Raw genomic sequence first — 13,488 nt, 5'->3', positions numbered from 1 at the left:
GTAATAAGAATAATCTTCACATTTGGCAGTGCCTTTCACTCCTGGACAGTGTCTGAGATGCTATTCCGTGTGAGGGCCTATGTAAATGCAAGTTGTTGTGGAATCCCGAGCGTGTTGGTTAGAGGACTCGACTCACAAGTGAGAAGATGCGGGTTTGTCTCCTGGGCAGGGCGAAACCTTAGGTAAGTTTCCTTACTCCACACGCCTGTTCACCTAGCAGTAAGGAGGAACCAATTTCAAGTTGATTGGCGGATCGCTTTTGCGGGTAACAATAATGAAACATTTTGTCACTCAACCCACAACTGTTTTGGGACACTCTGCTGGATGCAATTTGCTGCCGCGTTTCGCCCACAAAACAGTCAATCCGCTTCACAATATATCCTGCGAGGCGCTTTGAAACGTATCACTGCAATAACACTGCATGAAACGCACGGAATATTATTGCTGTGGTCCCGAAGCACTTCACAGGATACAGTCAGAATGTGGCGGCCAATTTGTGGACAACGCAATGCTCCCGCGAACAGCCATGGAGCCATTTTATTTGGGGGGGGGGGTTGTTGGCCAGGACATGGTGGGGGGGGGGGGGGGGGGGAGAAGAGAGACACAGAGAGAGAGAGAGAGAGAGCAAAAACTCCCTTAAATTCAACCCAGGGCATTGCAAGGTGGGGTTCAGCCTCCGAAGGGGGGGGGGGGGCTGTTTGCACGGTCCAGGCGGGGTGTGAGCTGCTCAAGGTCAGGGGGCAGCCCCTCTGCTGCAAACTGCCTGCCCTGCCCTCCCTGCCCTGCCTGCTACTGCCATCCCTCCTCCTCCTCCCTCCCTCCATCCCTCCCTCTCTTGTTTTGCATCGAGATCCGTGCAACCTGCAGCGTCGGGGTTAAAGTTGAGAGGGGTGTGTTCTCTTGGGTGTAGATTTTTTTCCGACACACCCCCCCCCCTCCTCCCCTCCCCCCTCCCTCCCTCCCCAACCCTCTGCTCCAGTCCAGCAACATGGCGGAGCCGCCTCCTGTGCAGTACCAGCCCCAGGTGCCGGTGCTCCTGTGCTTTGCCCAGTTCTCCCGGGCGGACAGTGTGCCCTCGGGCTCGGGCTATGAGCTGCTGATCCAGAAGTTCCTGTCGCTGTACTGGGACCTGATCGACGTGCGCAGAAAGTTCGCCGTCCAACTGTACTCCCGGGAGTGGAGCGACTACACCGACCTGCCCGAGGGCTTCGTGGTGCATGAGAAGTGCAGACTGCGCCTGGTGCCACTGCAAGTGCAGGTCAGAGCCCGGGGGGGGGGGTGGGGCATTGCAGCACAGGCAGGGTGGGGGGCATTGCAGCACAGGGTGGGGGGCATTGGAGCACAGGGTGGGGGGCATTGCAGCACAGGGGGTGCGGAGCATTGCAGCACAGGTGGGGGCATTGCAGCACAGGGTGGGGGGCATTGCAGCACAGGGTGCGGGGCATTGCAGCACAGGGGGTGTGGAGGCATTGCAGCACAGGGTGGGGGCATTGCAGCACAAAGGGTGGGGGGCATTGCAGCACAGGGTGGGGGGCATTGCAGCACAGGGTGGGGGGCATTGCAGCACAGGGGGGGGCATTGCAGCACAAGGGGTGGGGGGCATTGCAGCACAGGGGGTGTGGGGGCATTGTAGCACAAAGGTGGGGGCATTGCAGCACAGGGGGTGCGGGGCATTGCAGCACAGGGGGTGGGGGCATTGCAGCACAGGGGTGGGGGCATTGCAGCACAGGGGATGGGGGGATTACAGCACAGGAGGGGTAGCATTGCAACACAGGAGGTGGGGGGGCATTGCAGGACAGGAGGGGGTATCATTACAGCACGGAGAGCGGGCATTAAAACAACAACAACAACTTGCACCCTTTACTGGGCGAATCTTGAAGTGTTTAACAGTGGCGGAACCTGATGCCAGTATTACAGGACTGGGGAGCGGAGGGTGACAGTATTACAGGACTGGGGGGGGGGGGGACGGAGGGGGAGGTGAGTATTACAGGATGGGGTGCATTAGTATCAGATTGAGGAGATTATATTAAAGAATTGGTGGGAGGTCAGTATTTCTGGGTGGGAGGTTCAGTATTACAGAGCAACAGCATCGGTAAAAACATCTCCTGCACCGCACACAATGTACCTGTGACAGACGGGTTAGTGCACGGAAAAATCTGAATCTGCCTCTGCGTATGTGCGGGCTCAAGAAATTTCATTTGCAGTATTTGGGGGGGAGTCAGCCGAGTCTCTGGCACATGCTTTTAAGAGTATCCAAACCAAACTGAGGATTGAGATGGAACCACAGGGTTACGTTGGGAACATGGCTGTAAATGATGTGGTGTGTTTAAAGAAGATTATCCGAAGATAATTTGACTTTGATCAACAGGCTGCTGCACTTCCTACTTTACGGTGCAGTGAGAGAATGCTGCTAGCAATCCTTCGCTCAGCCGTTCTTGTTGCTGGATCCTCCTGTCTCTCTCTGTCTCTCTCTGCGGTGTTAGCTGATTGCAGTTGGATATCATTCACCAGTCATTCATTCATTCGGTGAAATTGTGGTTCACTACACAGCACTGAAATGGATCCAGCTCGTCTTGGCTGTATGCATTTTGATTTAGTCAAATCCAAAATGCACGTGCAGTACCAGCTACCCAACTAACAACCCTGTCAGTGTCACATTTTGTAATTTAAAAAAAAACTAGATGGAACAGGCTCTGGATGAGCAGAACAAATGTGGGCTATTGTCCTGTCCCAACTGATCACTGCTCCCTTAAACTTGACATTCCCTTCCCAGGGGGCCTGAACACAAAGAAAGATCCTGCTAATATGGAGGTAGTTTGTTACAGCTTAGCTCATTGACCATTTAATATAATGTACTAAAATTGCTGTTTATTTACATCCTTTGAGTACAGTGGGATTACTCACGGTGTCAAATTAGATTAACGTATAAATCTATTTTTCAGAATTCGTATTAAACCAAAGCACTTTAAGATTTTACACTTGCACGCCTGAACAACTATTTTTCTTTATGTTGTTAGCAGTAGAATCCATGTTTATACATAGAGCTTTCCTTGCAGATTGAACAGGGCAGTTTTGAGCCATGTGAAGTGCTTTGAGATGTCCTTTCGATGTGTATGTAAATTAGTTAAGACATAACTAGGGGATTAAGCAAAATACTTAAGTAAGTATACTTAAGTAAGTATTTTTTTATATAAGTATTTAAAATGTTTCAATGACTTGGATCAACAAGTTTAGTTCATGACGATTGCACATTGTACTGTAAGAAATTGGGCAAAAAAATTCAAGCTATGTTATTCTTGTACAATCCCAATGGCCTACAATCTCAACGTGGACAAGACTGCAGCTTCTTTCTTCTCCCGAGCTGCAGCATGTCTGCTGACCCAGTTTACAGGCTGCCCCAGTACAGTGACAGATGTGACTGATTCACTGCAACATCTGTCATGCCAGCTGATGTTGATGGAGCTAGAGATATTTATTGATGGACCACAGGACAGATGCTGTTGCAGGTTAAAGGCACAGTACACGGTTGAACACTATTTAAATGGGAAAAGGAACAAATTGTTCGATTTAGATATTTCTTTAAACTTTTTATAGTAGACTGCATTGCAATGCTAGCAGAGTGCTGCGTTGTCTAACGTGCCCGTAGATGAGATACTAAACCAACGTTCAGTCTGTCTGTTCGGGTGGATGTTAAAGTTCCCATCACACTTAATAGAAAAGAGAAGGGCATTTATCTTGGTCGTCAGTACTTCTCCAGATGAATTGGTGATTCACTTCACTCTGTTTGTGCACCTTGCTGTATGCAAATTGGCTGCAGCTTTTGCTTACAAGTGCTACACTTGACAGCAATTCACTGTGAAGCACTTTGTGATGGTTAGAAGTTTGCAGTTGCTGTATAAAAAACAAGCATTATTCATATTACTATAGCCTGTCTCTGATTTTTGGTCTACATGTTTTGAGACACATTTATTCTCATACTGTTGTTAGTTTGATACTTTTACTACGATTAAGACTGGGATGTAGTAGATCAGGGATGGCCACCTTGTGGGTGTGATATAGACACATGGGCCGCAGTCAAGCCATCCTGTATAGATGTATTTACATCTATATCAAGCTGGCATGAGTATTCCGTTTCAGTTTTTATTATTTTTACATTTTGTGTATTTTTCCAGCTGTTTAACAAATTAATTTAGGAGAAAAAAAGATTTGTGGATTCATGGGGAGAAATTCCACCTTACTTTATTTAGATAGCATTATAAAGTGTGCAGAATTCAGCAAATTCTTAAATACAAATTCTTAATTTTGAAGCTGTTTTTCAAGAAGTTTGCTTAAGAACGACTGAAAAAGATTTTAAAAAATAGGCTGAATTCAAAATTGTGAATTACTAAATTCCGAAAACTGTGATCAACTGTGTAAATGAAAGCTAGAATTTCTCTCCAATAGCATTTAACTCATTTTACAAGGACAACTACATCAGTCTTGCCAAAAACTCCTTTTGTCTTGTTATGTCCATTTAAGTTCATTCTTTTCCAAAGAAAGAAAGCTTACTGTCCTTAACTTTAACTCGCTCATTAAATTCTGGACACATGGAATAATCTCCACGAGTTTGTTCCTTTTAAGAGCAATAATATTCTTCCTAACATTAGGAGAACACAACTATACACAATAATCCACACAGATGGTATCCAAGCAACAATGTTGGGCTGCATCCTCTCTGTGAAAGTACTTTATTTGACTCATTTATTGCTCCTGGTTTTAATACTTCAAAAATTGCGGCATAAAAATGAATATTTAAACTTTATTAATACTCTTGAAAACCCTCAGGGCTAAAACCAGGTGGATTTTCAGGCCTATAAGGTTTAAAACATTTCTTCGCTATCTGCTGTCTTGTTCTCCTTAACACAAATAAATGGAAAGGCTTCTTGCAATATAATAATACTTTTGTTTGTTTTTTTCCACCCCCCCAGATGACTTCACTTGGAAACCTCATTCCTTCCAGCACTGTGTTTTTCTGTTGCGATATGCAAGAAAGGTTCAGGCCTGCCATCAAATACTTTGGTGATATCATAAGCGTAGGACAAAGGCTGGTGAGTTTCTTCAAATGTGTTGTGTGTGATTCAGAATTATAATTAACGGCTGCAGCAACACAGGAGAAAAAAAAAATCAACATTTGTTCAATATTTAATTAGAAACGGATGGTATCGTGTTGTTTCCCATTCTAAAATGAAGACATGTGCCATTGTGGCCAATAATATTCTGCCTTTGGTTCTCATAAAATCCATTGTGCTAGTTGTTATTCTGATGAATTATGATATTACAGTATTAATATAAATAATAGTAGGAATAATAATACATGATGGCAGAAGTATTAATATTCTTAAATTGCTCCCTTGTGTCTAACCTTGTGTGGAAGGAATATTTTAGTGGTTTAGCCTCAGACTGAAAGCATCCTCTTCAACCTACCTTCACTGATGCAGAGGATTTTGAAGTCGAGATCCTACAATTTCGCAACAAGGAACCTCATTTTCCTGACAGCTGTTTCTCCATGAATTTAATTGTCCTTGTAGGTATATTTGCTTCCCTGAATTTTTACAATGGCAAGTGCTAATCACCTACTCTTCAGTGTCAGGATCAGTGGTTAAAGGCTGACACTAGTTAATGCATTAATTTATGCATTGAGTTACTGTCTGTTACATCAGAATAAACAGTATATGTCTGAAGTAGTTCTGATGCATTTTTTCAATAAAATGGAAAGGCAATGATAAAAAAGGCTTTGCTTTATTTGGTTTATAATAATGATCAGATCAACAATTTAATTATTCTTTCAAATTAAATGCTGAGGCATAACTATATGATAACCAGTAGCAAATCTCAAAAGGCGTTTAGGAGGAGTTTCTTTATGCAGAGGGTGTTGAGAATGTGAAACTCAGAAGTTGTGGTTAAAGCTGAAAGCATCAATATATTTAACTTGCATGAAGGGGGAAGGGAACAGAGGGGATTGGGAGGTTTGGAGGCTCATGTGCAACATGAGATGTGACTCAGAGGCAAGAGTGTTACCACTGATCCAGGCTGACACATGTATGTAGCTGAATGTAGCTTGCAATAGAGCAAAGTTCCCACAGATCAGAAGGACATACCATAAACCCCTGGCTTACCAGACGCCGGGTATCTGGAATTCGAACCTAGCCAGATCCAAAAAAGAAAAATTTAAGAAAAAAATATTTGCGAACCTGCATGTAGACTCCTACAGACCACTCTGCTGGTGCATGCCCCTGCCTCATCGTGCTTCCTGACCAATTCAATTTGAATCCCGCAGGTATTCGGTATCTTCTGCTTGCGGGATTCAATTACAATGCTGGGAGGAGCAGCATTTACTGGCTTTTTTTGTTGCCGAAAGAAGCCGGTGCCAAAAGGAGCCAGTAACTGCCGGTTCCGGGATTGTAATTACACTTCGCCAGAAATTCCTGCTCACTGGACTGGAGCTCCCCATCCACACACGCATTGGTCTGGGTAGCTGGGGTTTTTGTGTACTTCCAAATCCTGAAAAAATTCTCCATTTGCAGAACACAGATTCCTTATTAAGGAAACCTGTTAAGAAATACCACAACAAAGAATGAGACAGATGATAGATATCCATCATTTGTCTCATTCTACTGCACATTTTGATCACTGCTTCACAGAGGTAGATCTGATTTCTCTTCAGCAGTACCTGATTTATATTACTGACCGGTATCATTGCAGTAGCCATATCTTTAATATGACTTTGATTTTACTTCCAGCTACAAGGTGCTCACATTTTGGGAATTCCCATTATTGTTACTGAACAGTATCCAAAAGGTCTTGGAAGTACTGTACAGGAAATTGATCTGACCACAGCCAAGCTTGTGCTCCATAAAACCAAATTTTCAATGGTTTTACCAGAAGTTGAAGCAACTTTAAGTGAAATCCCAGGAGTTCGAAGTGTGGTGTTGTTTGGAGTGGAGGTATGTAGAAGATACTCGGTTAGTGTTTTAGTCTTTTCTTTCACATTTGATTCTTTGTTGGATGTACTTTGCTGCCTAGGATTGCGAGTATGAATAAAAAGAAATGAAGATGGGTATATGAAGGAAAGAGGCTTGAAGGTGTATGCAGATAAGGCAGTGGGGTTGAATGGATCAAATCTAATCTATCTGTCCACTGCCAGGTTTGGCTGGATCACACTAAACTTTACAGCTCTGCCCTTGCCTCAGCCAAATCATCCTTTTATTCCAAGATCGTTCTGGAGTCCAATAACAACCCCAGGCTCCTCCTCCACCACAAACCAGCTAATTCGCCTACCTTCTCTTGCCCCACCCAATTTTTCCTCTATCTCCAAATGCGAGGAGATGTTGGACTTTTTTGTGTCCAAATCGAGAAAATCCATTCTGCTGCCTCTGACCTTTCTACTGACATCTCCTCTCCACCTTCTCTTCCTGAATCCACCCATCCCTCCTTCCATACTTTCAACCTTCTCCTGACTTCCCAGCTCCATCTCCTTGCCCTCTGCTAACTGACATTGTGAACCTCTCTTTGTCCACCAGAACACTTCCCATCCCCTTTAAAACCGCTGTCATCACCCCAATCTCAAAAAACCTTCCCTTGACCAATCTCTATTCCCTAATTGCCATCCCATCTACAACCTTACTTTTTCTCTGTAAAGTACTGGAATGAGTTATTTTCCAACTTTGCTTTTCCTACATTCCTTGTATGAACCCCTCCAAGCTGGATTCTGCTCTGCTCATGGTATAGAGACTTAAAAGTCATGAAAAAAAATTATTTCCATTCATGACCAAGGTTCTCTCCACCTCCTTATCTTCTTTTCGTTGCCACCTTTGCCACTGTTGACCATTCTATTCATCTCAATCGCTTTTCCTCTCTGCCCCACCTTCACGGTTCTGACTTTACATGGTTTCATTATTACCTTTCCCAGTATCTCCACTTTGTATCTGCCAACGGCTTCTCCTCTTGCCCCCGTATTGTCACTTTGGAGTTCCACTGGGCTCTATCCATGGTCTCTCCTCTTTAACATTTACATACTTGGTGACATCCACAAGCATCTGGTTAACTTCCACATGTATGCAGATGACACCCAATTCTATCCATCTGCCTCCACCCTAAATTCCAATTCAACTGCTGTACTTATTGATTGCCAGTCAGACTTTAAGTCCTGGATGAGAGCTAACTTTCTCTGTCTTCGTTGACATTCAATATCAACAAAACACAGGCTCTCCTGCTAGACTGCCGTCAGCACCTTTTTGTTTCTGGGGCTGATAGCATCACAATACATCACTGCACACTCCACCATACTAAGCCAATACAGAACCTTTGTGTCCTGTTTTATTCTCAATTGCCCTTTGAACATCTGTGTCTTGACCTGTTCAGCTTTTTCCCACCTTCACAACCTTTCCTGCCTTCCCCCACTAATTTTCCCTGTGGGCAGCTGAGATCTTTATGCATATTTTTATCACCTCTAGACTTGACTATGCTAACTATCTGCTCATCAGTCTTCCCAACTTCCCTCCACAAGCTGCAGACTATTCAAAATTATGCTGCTCATGTCCTCTTCTGCACCAGGCTCTGTAAGCTTATCAACCCATCCTCACCTGACCAAAGGATTGAGTTCAAGATCCTTGTCCTCACTTTTGAAGGTTGCCATGGTTTTTGGCCTTATCGTGACCTTATCGTTCTTGCCCGTTCCTGGGCCTCCTTCAAGGTCCATCTCAAGACCTTTTTTGACCACGCCTTTGGTCATCTTGCACCCTCACACACTCCTCCCTTGTCCCCCATTCCTCTTGTATGCAACCCCAAGCTTGAAAACCCTTGATTGTCCAGCTCCTTAGGACATCCTCCCAACATGAAAGTCAGTGTCTTGGGACGTCCTCCTGACGTGAAACTTTGAATGTAAGTTGTTGTTGTTGAAAGCTGCTTTGTAACCTTAATTTGCTGCTGTTTTTCTCGTATCTTTAGATGCAATGCTTCTTATGGCATAAAAGTCGTGCAAGCAAAAGTATCCTACTCCTTTTGAAGTCTTCATTGTCATCCTTATGGCATCTTGTAAACCCCTTGTCTTAGATTCATCATTTTTCACATTGTCCTAGCCTCAGAATTGGTCACTTTTCATCTCCAGGAGAGAAAGCAAAGCCTTGGGCTTTGCTTCCTGCTTTTTTTTGTTTATCTGTCCTGACTTTGGACAGATTGGATAGTGTTTTGGTTTGAAACTACATTTTGTCAGTCTTTTACTATCACTTGACATTTGTACCCAGACATATTATCATTGCTTTCGGGGGAAGGTCATCCTTCCCAAGGGAGAAGCCTTGGCTTCACATCGAGTGGCACATTGTAGTGGTGCTGGGGAAGGGTTGGGTGGGGGGTGCTAATTGACTGAATCAAAATCAACAGACGTTGATGGACCAACTCACAGGGCAAAACATCACGTAGAATAAGCAGAGTTTGAATATCATTTCTTTTGATTATAAGTGATGTGTGATGCTACCACACATGATTGAAGTTTTTTAGAGTTTTTTGAGGATATTTCTAGTGAACTAGATAAGGGTGAATCACTGGATGTGGTTTATTTGGACTTCCAGAAGGCATTTGATAAGGTGCCGCATAAAAGGTTAGTCCAAAAGTTAAGGGCCCATGAAACTGGGGGGAGCATATTAACGTGGACTGGGGAATGGTTAACGGGTAGGAAACAAAGAGTAGGGATAAACGGGTACTTTTCAGATTGGCGGGATGTGACTAGTGGAGTGCCACAAGGATCAGTCCTTGGGCCTCAGCTATTTACCATCTACATCAACGATCTTGATGAGGACATCGAAGTTAATATATCTAAATTCACGGATGACACAAAACTAGGAGGAAGTGTCAACACAGAAGACGACATTAAAAAAATGCAGCGCGATATAGATAGGTTAGGTGATTGGGCAGGTAGGTGGCAGATGAAGTATAACATAGGGAAGTGCGAAGTCATCCACCTAGGTAGCAAAGACAGTAGAGAGGTTTATTTTTTAGAAGGGGAGAGATTGGAATGTGTTAGTGTCCAGAGGGACTTGGGTGTCCTTGTACACCAATCACAGTAAGTTAGTCTGCAGGTGCAATTAGGAAGGCGAACAGTATATTAGCATTCATTATGAAAGGATTAGAGTATAAGAGTAGGGAAGTCTTGCTGCAACTATATAGGGCCCTGGTGAGACCACACCTGGAATACTGTGTGCAGTTTTGGTCTCCTCATTTAAGGAAGGATGTACTTGCCTTGGAGGGGGTGCAGCGTAGATTTACTAGGTTAGGAGCCGGGATGAAGGGGATGAGTTACGAGGATAGGCTGACCAATTTGGGCCTATATTCTCTAGAATATAGAAGAATTAGAGGGGATCTTATAGAAGCCTATAAGATCATCAAAGGGCATGATAGAGTAGATAGTGGGAGATTGTTTCCCCTGGTTGAGAAACTAAAACCAGGGGTCACAACCTTAAAATCAGAGGCCAGCCCTTTCGCACTGAGTTGAGGAAGAACTTCTTCACTCAAAGGGTGGTGAATGTATGGAACTCACTACCCCACAGGGCTGTTGACGCTCAGTCCTTGAACATATTCAAGACTGAGATAGATAGATTTCTTATTGCAAAAGGGATTAAGGGATATGGGGATAAGGCAGGGTCAGGTTATTAGCTGGAGTTAGATTAGAAGATCAGCCATGATTGAATGGCGGGGCAGACTCGAAGGGCCGAATGGCCTACTCCTGCTCCTACATGTTATGTTATGAAGGGCACTGTGTACCTGCAGGTTTTTGCTGATTCTTGCTTACCATTTGTTTCGGATAGACTCACGTCTGCATTCAACAGACGGCACTGGATTTGATTGGAAGAGGTTTTGAAGTTCATATTGTAGCTGATGCAACATCTTCAAGAAGCATGATGGACAGAATGTTTGCACTAGAGGTAAGGCTTTCCTTTGAACAGAAGAACATAAGAATTTGCTAGGTGAAAGAAGACTGAGGTCCATCCAGATCGCTTTCCACCATCCTGATGGTTGCATGCATATGTCATGTCCCAAACTATATACTGTATCCTGAAATATTATTTCCTGATAGCAAAGTTGTTGATATTTGTTGATAGCAAAGCGTCAAATGAACATTTTTAAAAGAAGGAGCACAGGTTTCAGAACCACTTTTACAATCAAAGCACTGAAAACCCCTTCTGATCAACATTACTCGAAACATTAACACCTTTTTAAGTTTATTCTGTTCGTTTCCTCTTAATAGTGTCTGACAGATCATTTTGTCTTAAAATGTAATATCAAGCAGGATTGTGGAATATTATTGAATTCAGTTACAATTTGGAAGCTGGTTCCTTTAACGAACTGCAGAAAAGTTAAGTCTGGAAATAATAATTTTGCACAATAATTTTCACACTCTTGAAGTTTAGGACAAAATGGTTTTAATGGGCAAGTATCACACCCCAGCAGCTTGAGAAAACAACAAACCGAAGCGGTGAGGGATCAAATATGGGAGAATAAGAAACATAAGCAAAAACAATACAGATCTCTGAATACTTTCTTTTAAAAACTGCCCCTGTTCAGGATTGTAAAATGGGATAATGTTCTGCTCTACTCAGTCACCAGTCAATCATTGCGTTGATTAATATTGCAAAATAGTATGTTTATTTCAATAGTTTGCCACATTGTTGTCTTGCTTTTCTATGACTGTGTAGCTTTGGAATATTAAATATAAAATATTGGTCTTTTAGGAAGTGACGTGAGAATTGTGTTCCAGTGAAATTGTTTCCTACTAGTGATGGTGAAATATCTTCATATTAATATTTAAAGAGGCAGAAAGGCAGAGAGCAAGAAAAGAAAGGAATGTGTTGCCTTTGCTGACACTTAACAATGAGCCTGCTGTATGCTACTAGTGCCAGTGAAATATGTTCATATTAATATTTATGGAGGCAAAAAGGCAGAGAGCAAGAAACTAGCTTGAAATAACGGATTGTTTAAAGAATATAGAAATGTTAAAAATAACACCTTGCTGAATATTTCTCATAATTCTTGATTTTAAAAGTGTTCTTAAGTTTGAGGCTCCTGCTTCAAACTTTTAATTTGGTTTAATTTAAATCCAGCCTCCTTTGCGACATTTGTTAAAACTAGAATGGTTCTGTCAACTGCAATCTCCTGCTTGCGAAGTTTGGGGCTGTTAAATCGCTTAAATTTTGCTAACTTGGTTGCAATTAATACAACATATATGGTTTGCAAACCTCACAAACTACACCCCTTTTTAAGTTTCTGTCCTCCTTTAATTCAAATCTTTGCTGAGTTTGGTAAATGAGCCAGGGTTCCTGCTCTTGGTGGCTATACAACATCAGACTGGTAGAGTGTGTGTGTGGCAGCTGGGTCGGGGGAGTTCAGCCACGGCCGTAACTACCTCTACAGTTGAGTGCTGCAGACACTTACCACCAAGGCGTGAACAAGAGCCATTTGGGCAGGGTATCGGAGGGAAACCAGCGCCTGTGGCAACTCACCTGAGCAAGAGGAGGCCAAACCCAGAGTCGAGAAAAATTAAAGAGCAAATGGGGAGAAAATGAGTGAAAAAATTAATTGGGACGTGCTAAACTTAGGTTGTCTATGCTCGATATAGCCTGTTTAAAAGGAGCTGGCTAAGTTGACGCTGTTGTTCTATTCTTTCACAGCGTCTAGCCCGGACGGGCATCACTGTCACCACCAGCGAAGCTATCCTCTTGCAGCTGGTAGCAGACAAGGAACATCCCAAGTTTAAGGAAATTCAAAACATCATCAAAGCAAGTGCTCCAGAGTCGGGCCTGCTTTCCAAAATCTAACTGGTTACATCCTCACTTCTTAACCTCACCCCACCACCCTTGAGAAACAAGATTATGTTACATTTACGACCAGCAACAAAGCCCTGTGAACCAACTGCTCGGATCCTGTCAATAGCAGAAGACCATCAACGTCTGAGTATACCTATTGTCTTTGTAATCGTGGGTGCTGTCTGTGTGTTGCAGGCTCTGAATACTGTAGCTATTGTGTGTTGTGGAGCAATGTCTTTTTTTGGAGCGGTTAAAAGGCACCTATTTATTTGAAGTAGGAACCAACTGATTGTAAATCGCAGTAGATTGTAGTTTTAACGATGTGGGTACTTTGTGAGCGTAACTACATTTTGTCCTATTCAATCATTTTTGTAAACTGCTATGGTCAATTAAAATGATTTAAAATGTGTGTGTGTAGATTTTATATATATATATATATGTATTTTATTGTGCACTTTTTAGATTATAGTTGGTTTTGTTGGGGGTGGGGAGGGTACAGTGGTAATAAGAGCAGCTCACTTTCGCCCAATTGGTCTCATTCTTCCTGAATGAACATTTGCTGAATTTGCCTCCAAAGTACAAAGGCGCTGCACTTTACAGTAAATCCAGTAAAAAAAGTGTTCTCCTGATGTGAAAGGCGCAATAACAAATACAA

General features: G+C 43.1%; 1 protein-coding gene across 1 annotated transcript; it reads left to right on the top strand.

Annotated features, from left to right (window-relative positions):
* The first annotated feature begins 974 nt into the window (after positions 1-974).
* Positions 975-13,242, top strand: isoc1 (isochorismatase domain containing 1). Its single transcript, XM_042345191.1, has 5 exons — positions 975-1,258; positions 4,968-5,087; positions 6,780-6,983; positions 10,839-10,955; positions 12,699-13,242. Exons 1-5 carry the CDS (start codon positions 989-991, stop codon positions 12,843-12,845), a joined length of 858 nt encoding a protein of 285 aa, XP_042201125.1. The 5' UTR covers positions 975-988; the 3' UTR covers positions 12,846-13,242.
* The last annotated feature ends 246 nt before the right edge of the window (positions 13,243-13,488 follow it).

This window comes from Callorhinchus milii, unplaced genomic scaffold (assembly GCF_018977255.1).
Source record: "Callorhinchus milii isolate IMCB2004 unplaced genomic scaffold, IMCB_Cmil_1.0 Scaffold32, whole genome shotgun sequence".
NCBI classification, from domain to species: domain Eukaryota; kingdom Metazoa; phylum Chordata; class Chondrichthyes; order Chimaeriformes; family Callorhinchidae; genus Callorhinchus; species Callorhinchus milii.
Note: the sequence above shows the minus strand (reverse complement) of the source record. Positions and strands in the feature narration are given on the sequence as shown.